Below are 22,340 nucleotides of genomic sequence, written 5' to 3' on the forward strand. Positions count from 1 at the left end.
GCACGACACATGATTGAGCGACCAAATTATGTAGTACCTCCCCTTGAACACATGCATCATATTCCCCAAAGTTTTGTCAAAATCGGATCAATGGTGTCCGAGATATTGGGCCTCATGCAGCAACATTCTCTTAAATTTCTCTTATATTTTCTCTTAATTTTCTGTTAAGAGAAAAAGAGAAAAAATAAGAGAAGTCAACTCCAGATGCACCAAACGTTCTTAACCATCCAAATCTGCTCTTACCTAGGTGTGCTGAATGATGAATCCCACTTGATCATAAATTGGAGGCGCGTGGCCGATTGTTTGTTATTAGCATAGGTAACGCCCCCTAAACACCATATAAGGGCAGGTGTTGTGCCGTGTGCAAATACTCTGGCACATGGCCAAGAATTGGAGAGGTGCTCTTGGCAATCTGAAACGGCTCAGCAGCTATTCATCCGTCTCATCAAATAGATCTGTGCGATCTCTAAAAACGCGTTCTCTGCGTAAGGCCTGGATGGCCAAAGCATCTAAGAGCAGTATGTAAGCCATTCAGAAGCTGAACCACGCAATATCATCCAAGGGTTTTTATAGTCTTAATTGGGATCAATGGACCAATAGTATTTCTTTAGCCCACAAATTTAATAATCCAATCATTATAATTACTCTAAAACATATAATCATCTAAATTTGATTATATGATATTGATGCGTTTTTTTATGTTCCTCAAATTTAAAACTTATGTTTCCTTGCGTTGGACAAACAATTTGTGGACTGTGAAAACGAGATGTTTTTTTCTTATCTTGGTAAGAGTGCTCTCAACCACTCGTTTCTCTTACCTAAGAGAAGAGCAAAAATAAGAAAACATTGGTGAATCCCAGAAATCAATGGGTACTAACAAAATAAGAACAAATCGTGGATACGAACAAAAATAAGAGAAAATTTGTTCGTATATCGCTTCCTGCATGAGGCCCATCGTGTGTGATGGACGGACGAATGGACGGGACATTGAATGGACGTCCTGTTACGTGTTGGTCGTTGTTGTTTTGGATTATGTTTTGGAATGGCTCACAGGGTCGCACGAGAGAATCTGCTCATTGCTTTCTAAAAGAAATATGTTGCATTCTATTGTCTGCTTAGGGCATTATTGGGCTAATATTTGGCCCAGAGTTAGTCATCCCCATCTCCATTTTCTCCCATTAGATCTACCAGTATATCCAGAGTAGGTTTTATCGCTCCCCAGAGGTGCTGCTGGGCATGCCTTACGACTTGGCCATTGACATGTGGTCACTGGGTTGCATCCTGGTGGAGATGCACACAGGAGAACCTCTCTTCAGTGGAGCCAATGAGGTAGGCAGGAGACTCTGTTGGCATTACCAATAGGAGAAGATCATCTTTTTCATTCTTTCCCCATTGTGCATCATTGGTTGTTGCAATCTTATTTCATTCCTCTGTGACATTTTGCGTCCATTGTTTCCAAGGTGGATCAAATGAACAAAATAGTGGAAGTGCTAGGTGTTCCCCCAAACCACTTACTGGACCTGGCACCCAAAGCAAGGAAGTTCTTTGAGAAAATGTCAGACAGTACATGGAGTATCAAGAGGACCAAAGATGGTAAAAGGGTATGTCAATAAGACGCCTTTCATGTCAAAGGGAAATAAAAATGGAAATATCATTTGGCAGTCACATGTCCTTGTCCTAACACCCTCTCTCTGGCCTCCTCTAGTATAAGCTGCCGGGTACCCGCAAGCTCCACAGCATTCTCGGCGTGGAGGCAGGGGGTCCCGGTGGGCGGCGAGCAGGTGAGTCGGGGCATGCCGTTGCCGATTACTTAAAGTTCAAGGACCTCATCTTGCGGATGCTGGACTATGACCAGAAGAGTCGCATCCAGCCCTACTACGCACTGCAGCACAGCTTCTTCAAGAAGACTGCTGATGAAGGGACCAACACAAGCAGCAGCGTGTCCACCAGCCCTGCACTGGAGCACTCCCAGTCTTCGGGAACCACTTCCAGCACCTCCTCCAGTTCAGGTACATCACACTGCCTTAGCCTTTACAAGTTACTGGTTCCTGCCAAAATAAAAGAGATGCCAACATTAATAGGGTATTAATAGGGCATACTAATACTTGAAACTCTATTGGATGTGACACCATGCTTCCACTTCCATCATTTGTTGTTTTGATGATGATGGTGGAAAATGCTGTCTCAGGCTGCTCCATAATCTCCCATAAGTGTTCAACTGGTTTGAGATCTGTTGACTGGGACGACCACTGGTATATGGCAGGGGTGTGCCATATACCATATACAGTACCATATACTGTGTGCCATGGAGGGCCAAGTGTATGCAGGTTTTCATTCCAACTAAATACTGCACCAGGTGATTTCAGTGATTAGCAGAGAGGAGGCGATCACAATCAGTGAAATCACCTGCTGTAGTGTTTGGTTGGAAAGAAAACATCCAGACTCTCAGCCCTCCATGGCACATGGTTGAATAACCTGTACTTTACAATCCAAAATAATTCAAATTGTTAAGAACAGTGGAGTCCGGAGTCTTTGACTGAAATGATCATCTCTGCTGGTTTGTTATTATTCAGGAGGCTCATCTGGGACCAGTACCAGTGGGCGAGCCTGCTCCGACCCAACACACCAGCACCGACACAGCGCTGCTCAGGCCATGGACTGCAGCAACCTCTGCACAGAGGTCAGTGCTGCTAAACTCAAACAGGACAGCAAGGTCATGTGATCACCAAAATATTAGTTAATGAATATTTGCTACAAATTTTCAAAATGGATCAGCTCAGTATGAATACATGCTAGCTCTGTTGAAAGGAAGTACAAAAAGGTAATTTATCTAATCTATTGAAAGGTATCGGCCTTATCACCAGGGAAACCCAATTTGACAGATTCGGGTTTCTCTAGTAGTGATACACTTAATACATATTTATCTACCCTCCTCTTCTGATTCCCTTTGTTTTTTAACTGTTCATTCTTTGAACTTAACGCTTAGAATGATTTTATAGTGACATTAACTTAACATAAAGTTAATTTTTGATAGATTCTTAAATTTACTAGAAATAGGCTTTTTAAACACTGATTTTTCACAATTTTCTCTTTGGGGGAGCATGCTCTGGACCCCTCTAGCAGTAGTGTGTCTTTGGGTTTTTGTCACCTTTTTGACCCCTGATGTGTTTGCATCCCTGGTTGTGCTGTGTGTTGTGGCAGGCCAGGCAGCACTTCCCTCCGGTGGGCTGGACCAGCAGTGATGGTGCTGAGCTGGTGGCGACAGGAGAAAGCCATCCTGTCCAGGAAACCACCTTTCACCTGCCTCCACACCAATCCAAGGCCCTCCAGCCCCTGGCCTGCTCTTCCTCCCATCGCCATCTCCATCACCAAGGACACCATCACCACGGACACCATCACCATAGACACCATCACCACAGCCACTCCCACCAATTCCACGGGCAGCGGCACGGTCCCGCGAGACCCCGAGCCCATCGCTACCACTCACCCACCAACAACACCTCCATGCAAGACTCTGTGGAGATGGCCCACGGCCACCTATCCATGACCTCGCTGTCTTCCTCTGCCTCCTCATCCTCCACGTCCTCCTCTTCCACTGGGAACCAGGCCTACCAGCTGCGCCCCCTCCCTGCAAACACAGCCTTAGACTTTGGCCACAGTGGCAGCATGGGGCTGGGAGCCTTCTCCAACCCCAGACAGGAGACTGGAATGGTGGCCCAGCCGACCTATCCAGCAGCCATGAGACCGGCCACGGACAGAGACGAGTCGGCCATAGCCGGGGTCTGCATGCAGAGTTCAGTCGCCAGTTCATGACTAAAATGAAAATAGGATGAGTTTTCTGTGGTTATTTTTTTAAATGGTGGTGTTTTTTCAAAAAAGAAAAAGGTACAGAGATAAAAGCTGCTTAAAAAGTACGAGGGGGGATTATTATTGATCTACAAATGCATAGCGCCCGCTATTTTACTAACCTTTCCCCAAACCCCACCATTGCACTTGTCTCATATGGTTCTCACCTTAGCATTTCCGTTCCACCATTTTCAGTGTTCATAGGGAATTGTATTACGAATGTTTCTTTTTTAAACAACAAAATTACATTCAGCACTTCAGATCAGTATTTAAGATGCATTCATCATCATTTTAAGTCAACTCAACTGCATGGTCTGCATTATTCCTAAAGGTTTGTTGTTCCAAAATGGGCAAATGGGATTTGTTTGCCATTACATTTCCAGTCAGCAACTCTTGACCACACATCTACATTTTTCTTTCTTTTTTCATCCTCAGGAGAGTCATTTCTTCCATATTTATGTTTTTTCACTTTCCCTGCTGAGAAAGTACACAAGCGAAGCGGCAGAGAGATAGCGTAGATACACTGGACTCCATTTCGCTGTGCATCTATTGCTGAGAGCGGATTCAGTCGGCTGTGGGTAAACCTGCGCATCGTTACAGAAGGTTGGTACTGTTGCAACACGAGGACGACAGAAGGAAGCAGAGTGCTGGGCTTCTGAGGCATCTGGTTGTGAATTCCCATAGAGGAGAAATAATTACTCAAACATACAGTATGGATGTCCAGGCAACAGCAGTTTTTAAATTAACCTTTGGCCTTATGATTTATGGACTCAAAATGTGGGAGGGATAGAGGTTTGAGCATAAAATGTTGGACATTATAGTTTAAATTAGAAAAAAGCTTTCCTGTATTTTTGACATTTGAAAGACCTGTTGATTCTAAACAAACCATAAAGGGAAGAGGTGTTTTGATAATGGTGATTTAAATCAAGGCCTTTCTTTGACTCAAATTTTTGACTTGCAAGAGTTCTTGTCAGACCTTGCAAGCTCAGAGTTTTGTTGTGGTTGTTTTGATCGTTTTTGGTTTTGTATTTTGGCAGACCTATGGGATGAGCTATATCTGTGTCCCTTCCTGCTTTTTGTTGGCTTTCTTTCCTCAGCATTTAGTTCTTCACCAGAGCTTGTGCTCAAATGTCTTCAGTTCATCTTGGAAATGAAAACACGCAGAACTGTACGTGACAGCTTTTTAGCCTCACAATTATGCTGTGAATTTTAAATTTGTTTTTTTTCCCCTTTTGATAATTTATTGTACCAAAGTGGTTTTTATGGCACATAGATGTCTGTAACAAATAATGTAGCAGTTCTGCACTTTGACAAGTTTCAAGACCTTTTTTTAAATGTTAGTAAAAATGGCTGTATCTATTGCTTAGGCAAAACTGGAATTGTTGTTGAACTCAGTATATTTACTGTTAGCTATATCCTTGACAGAGGTTGGTTGTAAGGTTTCCTCAAAAAGCCAAACAAAAAGAAAACAAAAATAATATACACAATGGAAGTGCATTCGTCACTTTGCACAATCTAAACAAAAATTGGCAAGACTCGTCACAACAGGAGACATCCTCAATACTCTATTACATGCTGAGCAATTTTAACTATCACTAGTAGAAAAATAATCTGTTAGTTTGCTCTACAGTGCAATATAAATTGATTTCAGTAACCCCTGCCTTTCACAAAATATTTGGGCGATTTAACATTTAGCACAATGCAACACCGTGCATGTCCCTTGTCATCACTGGAGTCTCCAAAAATGTGTTTAGAAATATGCAGGTGACATACTGACTTTTGTGTATTCTCTGATTTATTTATTTTTTTGTTTGTTATTAAGGACTTTAAGGGCATTGGATGTCCATGCTGGTTGATACTCTGCAGGCTCCAGAGTATCAGCATGGGAGCTGTGAAACAAGGCCAGTCCTTGTCTTCACAAGTCAGGTGGAAGAGGCTTAAATCTCGACATTGGTGCATTAATCCTTCAATTGGTGATTTAGAAGTTGTTTCAAATGTGCCTATCTATCTGGTTAAAGCTGCATTAAAGCGTTTCTGGCAGTCTTCGACAGTGGCTAAAATGTTTCCTCCTTTCCTCCCTTGATTTTGAAGAGACCCAAAATTGATCTAGCTGCAGAGGCACTGAACACATTCAGAAATGTTAAGGTTTTGAAAGGACATACTGCTCAAACTAGCTGAAGATCTACATGTCTTACTGAAACTAGCATAGGTGTAAAATCCAAGAGGAAATTAGTGGTGCAGTTGTGACAGGTTAGTCTCACCTGTTGGATTTTTATAGTTACTCCACTGTCATAATGTAATACTTGAAGAGAACGCCAAACAACATGGCCAACATTTTAGCCAGCTCCAAAAATGGAAATGTGGCAAAATCGGCTAGAGGCAAGGAGTCCATGAAGATGAACAGATTTCAGTTGTTAATTTTTCAACCCCATTTTAATAGCTGAAATAGAGTTCATGTATATATCTATTTTTTTAATAAAGGAAGCTTAGAACTCACTACTTTTTCATAATTGTATTTTCATTACATTTAAGTAAATGTGAAGACCAGGTTCTTTTGTTTTGTTTTGTTTTGTTTTTTGTTTGTTTCTGTGACAGTCAATGAGTAATGGTGTTTCCAGGACAAAGTACTTAATGCTAGTACAAATTCACAATATATAGGGTTTCAAATTTGATCGTAGTGAGTAGATTGAATTGACAGGGTATAGTGTGTGGGTGTATGTCTATTAAACTGAATGACAGTGATGGTTTAATATAAAACCGATTATATCCGATCACATTGTACATGGATGAAGGGAAACTATTTTTCATTCACATAATTGGCTTCTGCTTCTGCGGTGATGCTACCACTACATACAAGTGGAAACCAATCATCTACAAATATACATTGTTGACAAACATATTAAGTTGACTCATCTTTGAAGTCTGATTTCTGCTCTGCTTGCCATGTATCCACTAGAGAACAGAGGGGAAACAATAAGGGCTTCCACGGCCTTTAATGCAAAGGATGAAAATGTATTGCTTGGTTGGCACAAAACAATAAGGTACATAAAGAGCAAAATAGAACACAGTGAAAGGCTTCTATACTACATGCAGGATAAGCTAAGTGTTTCAAGCTTAGCAGTCTTCCTCAGGCAGCGTCAACAGTGTCGAGGTAGGTGGTCCCTAGAAACAGGAGAAGGGGAAAAACAGGAAAAAACAGACAGCCCAAACAACGACTGTAGTGGGATGCTGGCAGTACACATTTACACTGGTACAAAAAATATGTACATATTTACATATTTGAATATTTACGTAGGCAATAATGCAAACTGAAAACAGATTAAAGAAAGCATGAGAAGTCAAGTTCTTCATTCAGTCCATCAGGGGAGACTGTGCTCACAAAGGCTTCAGCTTTTTGTGTTCTATAATCCCTGTACAGAAGGTACGGGATGTTTTACCTACATACAGTTTTGGTATAACACCTTGACAGGCACAGGTGGTCAAAGAATGCAGTTTTAATATTTGGCCAGTCTGGGTTGTGGAACTCTTTGATGATGTTAGAGAGAGGGCAGATTAAACGGCGTCTCCAGAGCCTGTAAGAGGGGGCAGCTTATTCATAGTGCCCTCTTTGGGTGTAGATGGGATGTGCTGGGCATGCATTAAGTAGTCTTTTTAAGGTTGGTCTGTTAAAGGAATAGTTCACCCAAAAATGAAAATTCAGTCATTATCTACTCACCCCCATGCCAGCTGAAACTCGGGTCCATTAGTCCATACAGCAGTCCCTGAGCTCCACAGCCTAGAAGCCTTCTCCAAAACAATTGAAGTTGCTGGGGACCCAACTTGACCTGACTTCACGGTTCAAAAAATAACGGAAAATAACCTTAAAATGGCTCCATGCAGTCTCGGAAGTCTCCGGAAGCCAAACGATCCCAAAGTGACTTGAAAAGACCGACATTTACACCATTATTTAGCTGAAATCGCCACTCTAGCTGTTGAAAAGTTCACGTTTGCGTGCACCCGAGATGCGAGAACGAGGAGAACTACATGTGTAACTCTTCTTCGAACAAGCAAATAGTAAACATGTTGTCTCCCACCAGTGATGTAGTTCCACCCTTGGGTCAGTCAGTGATTGCTGAGTGTACTTGAAATATGAGTGAAATTGTATAAGCATTTTCGTATGGGACAATGAAAGGACAGATTGACCATATATTTCTGTTGCCTACTCTCCTCAGAATTAGGCTTACAAGTTATATCTTGAAATGTAACTTTAATTGTCCTGTTTTTACTCAATACAGTACAAAATATAAGAACTACAATATGCAATAAATACAATCCGTACATTACACAATGTACACTACAATACAATTTATAATACAATATACAATATAACATACAACACCAGGAGCGTGAGTGTTATGAATAATATAAATGCTAAATGATAAGTGATATATGGTATTGCACAGTAGGTAAGTGGTAATATGATATAAGTAGTCAACACTGACGGCACAGTGGTAGTGCAGTGATGAGTGCAATAACAGTACAACAGTCCAACAACTGTACAATAACTACAGTGTCTTGTGGTTAGAGGTTTGCCCAAAAATTCTCCATTGACTCTCATTTCACATCAACCCAGTCTGATGTCTCCAAGTGTGTAGCGTGTGTAGACTATGTTACCTATGATAACTTTAACTGTATTGCTTTACCACTGAGTCCCCATTCATTGTCAATAACGCCCCCTAGCGGCACAAAGTCAACATTACAGTGTGACTAACAAACTAACGAACGAACTAACGGACGGAGACCGATCCAGACTTCCGGTTTGGCCGTTTAGCCTTCAAAATAAAAGCGCGAGATTTGATTTAATTAATTAATTTAATTAATGTTTGATGTCATAATAATAATGAAAAATGCCATAAAATGTGAAACACTGCATGTATTATACCATGCAGAATACACAGAACAGAGACTAAAGTTGACAAAGTGAACTATTCCTTTAAACCCACTAGCCCCAAAGCCCGAAGATTCATAGCAAGAACAATGCATCACTTTTGAGCAGCACTATAGTCTCCACAGTACAGAGCCATTTGAAACAGCTGGGAAAATGAATGTCTTAAAGGAATACTTCACCCAAAAATTCTGTCATGAGTACAGAGATGCTTCCTTACAGTTTGATGGGCTGTGTGCTTGATGTCGCTAACATAATTAATTAAAGGAATAGTTCCCCTAAATATGTCATTATCTACTGTTACCTAGCTTCTTTCCCTAGCGCCGATATTTTAAAAATGCTTCAACAGAGAGAAGCCTGTAAGACTCCATGACCAGGCATCATTGCGGAATACAACTGTGACTTTTCACAAACGGCATGATCCAGAGAGGCTCTGCCTAATCACTGGATGTCAACTCCTCTGTATAGTCTGGATGTGTAGTGAACATTTCTCCTCAGACGATTACCGTCCAAAAGTCCAGGGAAGAAAAACAGAAGTACCTCATCTTCAGTCGACCGCTATGCCTGCTGCGTCTCTACAAAGAACGGAGGTATGTGAAATAATTTACATGTTTAGTGTTAGGGTGACCAGAAGCCCCCGCTTTCCAGGGACAGTCCGCGGATTTGGTGCTTTGTTCCCTGTAAATGTCCCTGGGTTTCCCACTCTCTGGATGGCGTACATGTATTACTTTATTACTTCCATAAATTACTGATGGATCACGGAATCACTCAGGTAAAAACTACATTACCAGACCTCTTCCAGTAAAAGTAAAAAAAACTTTCAAAGGAGTGAAAAGAAAAGACTGAAGGGGGGTTAAGGCTTAAGTAACACAGTAACAGAGCATTACTGGGATTAGTATCTGTAATGTAATTAGTGAATTTGAAATTGTAATCCCTTACACTACTCGTTACTGAAAAAAGTAATCACATTACTGTAACGTGATACTGAGTGTTACCACCCAACACCGCTTGCTACACAGTAAAGCAGGGATGCTGAAATCAGCAATGAAATGTATGGATGCGTGCATGTGGAGAGTGACTGTGTAAGTGTGGGTCCAAAACAAAAATAATGCAAAGGTTTCTTTCATTTACTTCAGTACAGTTTAATTTAATTCCAACTCAGTTCAGTTCCAACAAAAAATCCTCAAATATTCAAAAATATCAACAAAATGAAATGCAGATTTACCCAGGGAAAGTCCCAGTTCAGTCAATCACTCTATAGTCCTTCAGTCCGTTGTGAAGTCTGCCAAAAGTCAATCCAATAGTGCTGTGGCCTCTGCTTGACAATATACTCCTTTTTTGTCTTTGACAAATGTGAAAATATCCAAATGATCCTGGCTTGAAATGAGACTAACCCCATTGAACTGGCCTTGCAATAATTATTGCTCTTAGTGGTTGAAGGTTTCCTACAAGCGATTTTAAGAGGGTTCGTAGATTTTTATGCGGGTTGCCCAAAACAGCACTTAAGATAAGTGCGTCGTACCTTAAAGTGCATCTTTGGCCGTGTTCCATCTCTATAGAGAGCCTAAGTCCCTCCCCTTCCGGTGGACCACCATGGGACCTTATTTCGGAAAAAATATGTACGGTAGTCAACGGCGAGAGACAAATAATTGTTTGATCCCGTTTGAATTGTGCCATGAATTACACATATGATGTTTTGTCAATTTAAATGATAATTTTGCAAGTCAAGAAAGTCGCAGTTTGTCGTAAAACTGTTGAACTATAAGACTGTAAAAATACGTAATTAGAAAGACTACACACCCAAAAGTCGCGCAAGTGACGTAACTTCCTCTCTCCACAAGCTACCCAGAGCCGCTGAAGCTAAGTCCCTCTCAGATAGCAGGAGTATTATACACAACCTGGAAGGTAGACAGTAAGAATGGATTTAAACTGGTTTAGGATAGTTTTAGTACAGTGGGGGCTAACGTTAACGCGATGCCTGTGTGTTTCCTATGTTTCGTTCCATGTTGGTGTTGGTGACGTATATTGTGCGAGACGAGAGATGTAGTTCACTGAGCGGTTTCACACAAAACTAAACGTTACTGTACTGTTTTACAACAAACTGCGACTTTCTTGACTTGCAAAATTATCTTTTAAATTGACAAAACATCATATGTGTAAGTCATGGCACAATTCAAACGGGATCAAACAATTATTTGTCTCTCGCCGTTGACTACCGTACATATTTTTTCCGAAATAAGGTCCCATGGGGGACAGCGGAAGGGGAGGGACTTAGGCTCTCTATACGCTTCTCCCCTGCGTTTCGCAGCTGATAACCAATCACGTGATAAATGATGTGATACCATGGCAGCGGCATCATTTAGATTAGGGGCCGTGTCCACCAACCGACCTGTTGAGCACTTGAAGCACTGGTGCTGAGCGCTTTGGCTGGATCAGGTGAGCGCGGGAGCGTCTCCTGGGCTGTGGCCGGAATGGATCACTATCTGCATTTTAGGGCACTATTACGTACGTCAGACATTTTTTGTTAGTGTCCGAATCGCAAAATGATATTATGGAATGATTTTGAGGGCACTACATATTTCCCACAATGCACTGTAATATCTGTTACCAAGCAACGAAGTTGTAACCCTTCCGTGGTTTTATAATGATGGCATCCTCTTCTTCACCAAACCTCGTTTACAAATGCAAGTAAATAAACTTTTTTTGGTACCAAAAAGATGTCAAGCTATTCTAAAGATGTTTTCTTTTAACTGCCAATTCATAACTAATTATAAGTGCACGTTTTGTTACGCTAATTTGAGCTCGTTAACGCTAACATTAAGGTCTGTTCAGGAAAGTATTTATCTCTAGCTGCAAGTTATACGGTACATAGCTTATTGTAACGTGTTTTTTGTTAATGTCAGCTAGTGAGAAGTCCAAAACGTGAAGGAAACCACACACCTGGATTGGCGAAGTGCTGGCTGTGTGAAAATAAACAGAAAAAAGTAGCCGCACACAACTCCGATGCATAGAATATTTATTCACCGACATATGGTCGGAAAACGCCTAGATGGGAACGTCGGTGAATATTTTTTTCTGTTTAATGTCAGCTACTGACATATGTGGTTGGCTTTGAAGGAATATTGGTAACTTGTCAAATGTTAGTTGAAACATTTGTTTATGCGACTGGTGAATGCAGACGCAGGTTGATGATGAATTAAGTGTCCGAATTCACTCATTAATCATGTGTGATTTACCGCTAATTAGTGCACTAATAGAGCAGCACTATATAGGGAAATACAAATGAGGGAATAGCGATCCATTCCGGCCACAGCCCTGGTGTTGTTGCTATGCTAAACGTTAGCCTAGCTAACATTACCTACAAAACGGCAGGATGCCGGCTCTTGGTCCCATCCCTGCTTCATCCTCACTGGTTGGTAGAACTCTGAAGTGTACGGTGGCCCTGAGGGTCAAAACACAACAACATTTCACAAAACACAAAGACATTTCACAAAACACAACAACGTTTCACAAAACACAACGACATTTCACAAAACACAACATTTCAAAAAACAAATTAACATTTCACAAAACAGATTAACATTTCACAAAACACATTTCAAAAACGAATTAAAATTTCACAAAACAAATTAACATTTCACAAAACACAACAACATTTCACAAAACAAATTAACATTTCACAAAACACAACAACATTTCACAAAACACAACAACATTTCACAAAACACAACAACATTTCACAAAACACAACAACATTTCACAAAACGCAACAACTATTAAGCTACTCACATGCAAAAGGAGTCAGGAAACGACTGTCTCTTTTCTGACGGATTAGAGAGAGTACATTACAGAGAGTTGTTCCCATCCCTGCTCCAAGAGCTGCGTCTTCCTCCGACCCGATCCGCTGGCGTCCTTCCACCTACCGCCCCCTTGGTCACCACCACAATCGTAGAAGAGGCCGGGTCTCGTTGCTCTCAGCCAATCGCTCCATTCCCCGGCTGGCCCACAGGTGTAGCTCATCTACTCGTCATAAGGGAGAGAGCAAGAGATAGCAAGAATAGAAAGAACCCCCCACACATTCTCTGGGCAAAACATCAATCCTGATGTATAAGCCTACATGGCTCAGTCCATAGTCAAATTCACATCAAAATATCATAGTACATATCATACACAGGTGACACCCTCTCCCGTTGTTGGCCTCAGCGTTTGAATATCTTCAGGGAGCCACCATCTTCTCAAAAATAGATCTTCGCAACTCCTACAATCTAATCTGCATACAGGAGGGGGATGAGTGGAAGGCTGCATTCAACACCCCTACCAGCCACTACAAGTACCTGGTACTGCCCTTCGGTCCATCCAATGCTCCTGCTGTGTTCCAGGCCCTTGTCAATGACGTCCTCCGTGACATGCTCAACCAGTTTGTTTTTGTTTATCTCGATGACATCCTCATCTTCTCTTGCTCCCATCAGGAACATACCCAGCATGTCCGGAGGGTCCTCGTTCGGCTGATGAAGAACGGTCTCTACGCTAAACCAGAGAAATGTGAGTTCCACAAGGAGACTGGGGTACATCCTCTCTCCTTCCAGTGTCCAGATGGATCCTCACAAGGTGCAGGCAGTCACAGAATGGCCACGACCTACCTCTAACAGGTGAGACGTTTTATGGGGTTCGCCAACTTTTACCGTCGTTTCAGCACCATCGCAGCCCCCATAAATGCTCTCACCAAGAAGACCACCTCCTGTTTCCACTGGACCAACGAGGCGAACCAGGCTTTCTCTGAGTTGAAGCGATTCTTCACATCTGCACCAGTTCTGCGGCATCTGGACCCGTATCTCCCTTTTGTGTTGGAGGTGGATGCATCTGAGGTCGGGGTTGGTGCCATCCTCTCCCAGCGCTCCCCGGCTGCTGGTCTTCATCCCTGCGCTTTCCTCTCCCGACGTCTGACACTGGCTGAGCGCAATTATGATGTGGGTAATCGTGAACTTCTGGCTGTGAAGGAGGCATTGGAGGCGTCACTGGTTGGAGGGGGCTGAGCATCCTTTTGTTGTATGGACAGACCACAAAAACCTCTCCTACATCAGGGAGGCCAAACGCCTCAACTCCTGTCAAGCACGATGGGCCCTCTTCTTCACCAGGTTTAACTTCAACCTCTCCTACCGACCTAGCAGCAAGAATGTCAAGGCTGATGCACTCTCCCGCCAGTTTGACGTCTGCGAGGAGAATGTGGATCCTGAGCCCATCCTGCCTTTGTCCTGCATTATCGCCCCTGTGACTTGGGGAGTGGAGACCGAGGTCAAGGCCGCCCAACAGCTGGATCCTGGTCCTGATGGTGTTCCGCCCAATCATCTCTATGTCCCGGCACCTGTGCGCTCCCATGTGCTCATGTGGGGTCACTCCTCCTGGTTAGTGGCTCATCCGGGGATACGGAGGACACTGGAGTTTGTCAAGCGGCGGTTCTGGTGGCCTTCCATGACCCAGGATGTCCACAACTTTGTGTCAGCCTGTTCCACGTGTGCACGGAACAAGACCCCACAGCAACGTCGCCCCTGGTCTCACCTCTCCGTTGACTTCGTCACTGGCCTGCCCCCATCAAAGAGAAACACTGCTATCCTGGTGGTGGTAGATCGCTTCTCCAAGGCTGCTCACTTAATCGCTCTGCCTAAGCTTCTCTCTGCCCGTGAGACTGCGACTTTACTACTGCAGCATGTGTTTTGTCTCCATGGCTTCCGCCAGGATGTGGTTTCCGACAGGGGTCCTCAGTTTACGTCCTGTTTTTGGAGGGCTTTCTGTTCCCTCGTCGGCGCCTCTGCCAGCCTCTCATCAGGGTTCCATCCACTATCCAATGGTCAGACCGAGAGGGTGAACCAGGAGCTGGAGACCATGCTTCGCTGCCTTGTTGAATCCAACCCCACTACCTGGAGCTCCCAGCTGGTATGGGCTGAGATAGCCCATAACCACCTCCAGTCTTCCTCCACGGGTATGTCTCCTTTTGAGTGCCAGATGGGGTTTCAGCCACCTCTCTTCATGGACCAGGAGGCCGACATTGGGGTTCCCACTGCAGAGCAGTTTGTCTACCGTTGCAAGCGCACGTGGCAACGGGCCAGGGCAGCCTTACTGCGCACCAGAACTTGGTTTGGGTTCCGGCACGGGACAAGTCTCTCCGGGACTTCAGGCATACCCTGGCTTTGTGCGCCTTAGTAGCGGCGCCTAGGGAGGGGGGCCCTGTTACGACCGCCTTTTCTATTACTCATGGGAAGAATGTAGCCTGTGTCATCCTATCGCTGCTCTCCTGTTCTCCTTTATAATCCCTTCTCTGTCATTCCAGCCTTGCCGACTCTTGGTCTCATATCGCCAATCTTCTGCGTCCCAGTTCTCAGCTCCACATCATCACAAGTTTGTGTAATCAGGTAGTATAGTGCTCTAGAGTTTTTGTTTTGTATTTTGTCACTATCGATCCTTACGGCAGTTAGTGATAGGTAAGTGTCAGTTTGTTTGTTATTTTTACTGACGACGATCACGGCAGTTAGAGATAGGTAAGTTTACAGGTTTTTTTATTTTATTTTCTTAGATTTGTTTTTGTTAGTATAGGTAGGTATTCTACTCCCTGCCTGTTCCAGTATTTCCTGTGGTTCAAAATAAAACGTTCCACTCCCTCTTGTCTGTTCTCTGCACTTGCAATACTGAAAAGCCTGTCAAACTGTAAGTACAGGAGTGCCACAAGGGTCAATTTTAGGGCCATTACTTTTTACTATTTATGTAAATGAATTGTGTAAATGCTTTGATGATACAAAAGCACATTTATATGTAGATGACACCATAATCTATTGCTCGGCTCCCACCATATCTGAGGCTCACATAAGATTACAAAATGCATTCAACATTATTCAAAACAATTTATTATTTATTTATAGATTATAGTGATATTTTAATGCCCCAGGATCATATATTGATTTACTGGACACATTATATCATGCTGTATTACGGTTTGTTACAAACAGCACATCCCTTACACATCATTGTGAGTTGAGTATAAATTGGCAGGCTAGCCTTCCCTGGCTAAATTACACTGGTATCTGTTTGTCTACAAAGCCATTTTAGGGCAGCTGCCATCTTACATAAGCCCTTTACTCACCCAACCAAGAGGTGGACATTACAATCTGAGATCACAAAACTATATTTCGTATCATGTTCCCAATATAAGAAATTAATTTGGAAAACATGCCTTCAACTATGCTGCTCCATTTTCTTGGAATCTATTACAAGAAGATTTGAAGCTAAACTGTCTTATCAGAATTGATCAATTTAAAGAGCAAATTGGAGACCTGCTTACCATGGAATGCTCATGTTTTTAACTGATGTGTTGAAGCTTATTATTGCGTCTTTACTTTCTTTATTTTGTTACCATTGCATTTTTCTTCTTGATTATTTTAATCTAATGTTGTATTGTGTTATATGAAACTCTCTGTATGCTGCTTTTCTTGGCCAGGGCCCACTTGAAAAAGATATGCAAATCTCAACATGACTACCCTGGTTAAATAAAGGATACTTGAAATGAAAAATGTGGGCAAAATACTGATTTACATACTGTATACTTTACATATATGCATAACTATGACAGGAGCATAACCATGACAGGAGAAGTGGCTTGAAAATGTGCCACTAGGCACACTTCATGGTTAGTGAATCGAGCACTTTGTCCACTTGGGAATTTTTTTTTAGCAATGTGTTGTGTTTCAGAATCTTTTGTATTTTTGTATTTATATGTATTTGTATGTATTCTAATAAGATTCCTAAATAAATTAAATTCATAATTTACATGTTCTACACAGGTCTGTCAAGCCTCTTGCTTTTATGAAGTTCTAACCTCACACACATATTTAGACGTACCTTGTCCAACGGTGGGCTCTTTGTAATCTACTCTGAGCAAGAACATAGTCAGAAAGGACAGCCAACACATAGACAATCCCATACAAATGATGATGATGAAATATTCCTCCAATATTTTGAAAACTGTCATTTTTCAAACCCTTTTTATTGCAGTAGAATAATATATAAAGCGATTCTGTTCAATTGTATGGTTCTGTTTAACCACTGCAAAGTCAATAGCCTGTACAATTTGTATATAAAACCCTGTACAGCAGTGGCTCCCAAATGAAATATAACCCATACCCGCAAAATAGCAGGAATTTAGAAAATTATGCAATGTTCTACAATGCTGCCACAAGGCAAAATAAAGGAGCATATTTTGAATCATGTCAAGAAGGGGCTGGGGCTCAGTTAAAAATGTGTTTTATTCTGTAGGTCTCATCAAGTTTCTTTATGTTTTTCAGAGTTTTAGGAACAATTTACAGCATCTGTCTCATGATCTCATTATTTATTCTCATTCAACCTTTTGTCATATAGTTATTCCTAATCTCATAATGAGGGATTTCTGAAGAGACTCTTGTAGAGCTGAAATGTCTGCTTGCTTTGCTGTATTTAGTGGTCACTTTCCATGACTACCGAATAAGATTTCATTTTGCTCTGATATTGTGCAGTTTTGAAACCAGTAAATACAGGTTGTTGTACTGTACCAGTGTATTTGGGCTCTGTTTTCGTGAATCAGTGGTGTATGGTGCAAAGTGCAGTCAATGGCACATGCTGCAGGTGTACAGGGCGTGGCAACTGATTTTTGGTAATTTTGTGGCCAGCGGCACGTGGTGCACCTGTGACGCAGTTTGAAACGGGGTGGGATCAGGAGGAATACATTATCAGTAGGCGTCGTAGGGGCTGCATGGCGTTGACATGACCAATCACCTCTTTTCCTTCCCTTTAAAAGCAGTGCACTCTGCCACAGCGCTTTGACACTTTGGTGATGGAGTGAACAGTCCAGAACTGATCTGCCACCAAAACTTCTCCCAAGAGGAAACTGATGTCCTTGTGCAGAAGGTGCAGAATCACCACAAGCGGTTAACCGGCACTTGAAATGAAATTAGACTGGGAGGACAGCACGTTTGGTCATCGTGTTGCACTGATCCTAGAAGAACCGCTGCCCAGTGCAGGGAACGATTCAGTGATATTAGGCAAAGAGCCAAACAGGAAAAAACCACAGAAACAGTTTGGCTACAGGATGGGGCATCCACCAAGCAGTCCATCTATTGAGAATCCCTCTATGCGTCATGGTGCATACTGACAGTTCTATGTTGGATAACAATTATTCACACCACAGCCCCATGTGTATATAGTTAGAATGAATGAAAAATGTTGTATCTTATTTTTTCCTGCTTGAGGGATTTATATCAAAGTCAAATTGGTCAACATGTCATCCAAAAAAAGGGTGGGCAAGCTTTTCAGTAGGATCTGTCCATGGGTGCAGTGCTAGGTAAAGCCACATAAATAGCACAGAACAGCAGTGCACCTTACGGATTTGTGTGCGGTGGCACGCGCACAAATCCCACCAAAATTGCACTGTGCTGCTTGATCGTTACTGACACACCCCTTACTGCGCCTCTGCTCCCACTTCGGTGAAGTCAAGTTCATGCCGAGTCACCGAAATACCAGACAGGCTTCTCTCTGACATGATCCGGCCACGGTGGGGCTTTGCCACCCCAAAGCCCCACCATGCGCCTTGTGCCATCACAAAAATAGAATGCCTTTGACTTTGATGTAATCATCTTTTGGTTACAAGTTCTCGCAACTGTGATTTATTTCAGTGATTCTAAAAATATGATAGGATGAATCAGTCTCTCTAGGAATTTCAGGTTTTACAAAGTCAGTAGTTGCACAAATATTGCAAGGGCTTGCAGTTTTGAACTTTAACTGCCTTTTTGCTGTGGGAAAATCTTGCACCCTTTAAAGTGCTAATTTACAATTTATTTGACCATATGCATTTTGGGAATATATATACATATATATATATGTATATATATGTATATATTTATATATATAGGACCACGGGACCCTACCAAACTTATGCTTCAAGTCCCACGAGTTTATTCCGAACTTGGAAAATCTGCCTTTAGTTTTTGTGCGCCAAACACATCCTCAAGATCGACACTCTCGCTAACCTTGGACAATTCAAGACTATGATCTCAAACCACTTCACTTCAGTGTGTAATTGTTTTCACTGAGTATTGTTCTCTTTTGATTTGTTTAACTCTGCGTATTTTCTTTTTTAACTTTGTATCTCGACATCATTGCAAATGAGGGAAACCTCAATGATTCTCAAGGCTTAAATAAAGGTTTGAATGAATATACATATATATATATATATATTCAAAATATAGATATAAATAATGGATATATATTTCGATATTTATTCTGAAAATATACAGCTTCCATAACCCATCATAACTCATGTTTTACTTCAATCTTTAGAAACATTAACAATTTAAACAAAGCCTTAAGAGTTATTAAAACATGTAATGCCCATGTTTAGCTGGCACATACTGCCAGTCCTTGTATCAATAGCTCAGGCAATCAATTTGAGAGTGAAAGAAAAAGTCTTCAATACAAAAAAAAAGAGGTGCAACAGTATGTCAACAGGGGACATTATACAGCCATTATGGATTGGGTCTTATGGGCCTGCAATTTCCATAAATCATCACCATTTTACCGCAAGGTTTTTAATGAATTCACTTACACTAACATGCAGGTCATGGTAACTTTGGCATTTGTCATGTAAGTTTTATCGATCCTTTTACCCCAAATAGAAAACACAGGAAATTACATTAGAATTATTCAAATTGCTCAAAGCCACTGCAAATAATCACAGAAGAATTCTGCAAAATCCTGGAAGGCTGATAAGCAACTGATGGTAAAATTAACAGAGAGATGTTCATAGTAAAGATGCTGTTTTGTTGAACTTTTGTTAAAAACAGTCAAAAAATTTCTGAGGATCAAAACAATCATTAAAGCACATACTGTAGGTTGTAGATGCCCCTCTGCTTTTCTCAGCTGCTGGTTAGAGCAGGAGTAATATGTACTAACGTGAGAGTTTGTGTACTGTTGTTGCTCTAAAGAAATACAGAGGTCACAGGATGGGTCTGAAGCCTTTCAGTATGCAGTAGAATACTTTCATCTTTGTCTGAATCATAAAGCATGTACTGTATGTCACAGTTTGAGTTGCTTTGATTTTACTTCCCTGGAATTTTAATTTGGTAATTCAATATGTAATAATTGTGTCAGTATTATCAGCAGATAGTGAATTGTAATCAAACAAGGATTGATTATGGATCCTACTAATATCCATTATTTGCTGATATATTTTTAAATCAGGTGCTGAAACTTAAATGTCACAGAGGCACAAATAATATATAAGTACATAGAAATGTAACCCATGAAAACAAAAAAGAACCTACAAAAAAACCAAACAGTGAGGTGCTATATGGCTTCCCAGCAAACTCAGTTTTAGAGTTTGAGTTAATTCAATTTCAATTCAGCAAATTCAGAAAGTAAAGTTGCTATTCAGCAACTGAGATAAACACCATTCATTTGAGAGGCTGAACATGAGAATTGTGACTTGTGTTACACTTCTCTCTCTCTCTCTCTCTCTCTCTCTCCTAATTCACCCTTTAACATTCTTAAACCATTTCTAGGGCTTCCTCTGACAGAAATAAATGTTTGCGCTATTTATGAGAGTACTGTTTGAATTTTGACAGCTAATCTGCAGTTATCAACTTGAGCTGACCCACTTAGCTCTTGGCCAGTGAAGCCAAACAGAAGCCATTTTTAGTCTAACAGTGTGAGTGGGGATGGAATTTGATATAAATTATATCCTCAGTTAGACCAAGATCCCTCTAGAAGAGCAAGGGTTTAAGCAAAAAAAAAGTATGTAAACTATTTAGCTATCTAGCTATCTGTGTGATCCCTTTTACTGGCAAACAACTCTTTATCAATTATGAAGTGGAAATGTAATCATCAGCACACATTCATAGCCCCATGTTTACCTTTATAGCTACCTGTATGGTTGCCACCTGTCCCTTGATCATTCTATAATAAAGAGATAAAATGTTGGGTTAAATCAATATGAAGCATGGTTTGCTCAGTATAGGAGGTTGGCAAGGTGACCTAGTGATTAGAGAGCCCATCCTGTAATCAGAGGTTCCAAGGGTCGAACCGTATGAACACATGCATCTGCTCTGCTGAAGTTTCCTTGAGCAAGACACTGAGGCCCAGATTCACTAAAGGGTTGTGCAGGGAAAACTGGGCTGTATCACCAAAATGGCCAAATCAGAATGCTATTCACTAACTGTGCACAACGAGTGGAAACCTGCCTAACAGCAGTGGTCAAAAAAACAAAAAAATCCTTTGTGCATGTCATGGTCATGCATGTGTAAATTATATGTAAATCTCATTATTTTACAGATACAGTAATATTATATGACACAGAGCAGAGCCAGAATAGCAACACTGTGTCGTGTTATCACTTTAAGAGCCAACGTAGGCTCAGCTGGCTAGACCATAGCAGATGGAGGCTGGGGAGGTGGAGGTAAAGGTTTACCAAGCAGCAGAGTGGGTGCAGCATTTGCTGTAGCAAGAATCAGGGTAAGAAGAGGTCATTAAAATAGACCATCTTGTTTTGAGAATGGATTGTGATTGGTGTGCCTAGTGATCAGCTGATAGTTGACCAGCAATACATGACTTCCGTGTCCTGCCTGAACTAATGCTCCATGAGGTGAGGCGATGCCCAATTCACTAACACTTCACAACACCAACCCCCCTAATTAATTGTAGTACATCCTTGGAAAGGTGGCGTAAAGACTTGTCACAAAGAGTTATCCGCTATCATTACTGTAAGATGTGGCATCATCACCAGACAGTCAGGGTCTTCTAACCTAGAATTTCAGATCAGATCAGAGAACAGAAAGGGGTTTAGGGTGCAAGGCTGCCAGCGATCATCTTGCTGAAGCAATTTGAACTTGCACTTGGTGATGCAGGGGCTATTTGCTTGCACTTTGCTCTTTTAGAGGGCTTCCTTGAGCCATCGCTTGATTTGTATCAATTTCATAGCGAATAAGACAAAACTCAGCACTCTCAGCTCAATCAACTGAGGCACAAAAGCTGTGCAAATTGCCCTCGCAATGCAACCTGTCCTTAGTGAATCTCGACATGAATCCCTACGAGCACCCTGTAGAGGAGGTAGGAGAAAAGTTGAATTTCCCAACAGAGTGTCATAAAAAAGAGAAGATTGTCAATTTATGGGTCTGGGAGAATTATTTTCAATGTTGAATGTGCCAGCTACAAGGCTGTTAACTCTTACAACTATAGCTTGCTCGTATGAGCAAACTAGCGTACTAGCAAGTGAGCACTAGCTATAACACTACCTATAGTGAGTGGCTATGTTTACATGCACAGAGAGTCCCTTTCTTAACCAGCTTACTCAAGCAACCTGGATTTGGGTTGACGCATGTAAACATCATAACTGGGTCAGAATAACCCGTTAAGCTCATACTCTGATTATGAGAAACCTGGTTAAGATGCCTGATTTACTCCCATTTTTTTCCCTCAGACTGACACAGCATTATGGGTACATTTTGATGTCAACAAAAAACAGTAGCAGTACTTCCTGTTACTGTCACTATCAGGATCA

General features: G+C 41.7%; 1 protein-coding gene across 1 annotated transcript in view; it reads left to right on the forward strand.

The window, feature by feature from the left end:
- The window catches only part of dyrk1aa (dual-specificity tyrosine-(Y)-phosphorylation regulated kinase 1A, a), a 32,001-nt gene extending 25,268 nt beyond the window's left edge, over positions 1-6,733 (forward strand). The window contains exons 6-10 of the mRNA XM_071926950.2: positions 1,183-1,329; positions 1,461-1,601; positions 1,706-2,009; positions 2,574-2,680; positions 3,202-6,733. Coding sequence (XP_071783051.1) covers positions 1,183-1,329; positions 1,461-1,601; positions 1,706-2,009; positions 2,574-2,680; positions 3,202-3,813 — 1,311 coding nt within the window. The 3' untranslated portion in view covers positions 3,814-6,733. The remainder of the gene's footprint in view (positions 1-1,182; positions 1,330-1,460; positions 1,602-1,705; positions 2,010-2,573; positions 2,681-3,201) is intronic.
- Positions 6,734-22,340: the final 15,607 nt, after the last annotated feature.

The sequence above is a fragment of the Centroberyx gerrardi genome, chromosome 11 (assembly GCF_048128805.1).
Source record: "Centroberyx gerrardi isolate f3 chromosome 11, fCenGer3.hap1.cur.20231027, whole genome shotgun sequence".
NCBI lineage: Eukaryota > Metazoa > Chordata > Actinopteri > Beryciformes > Berycidae > Centroberyx > Centroberyx gerrardi.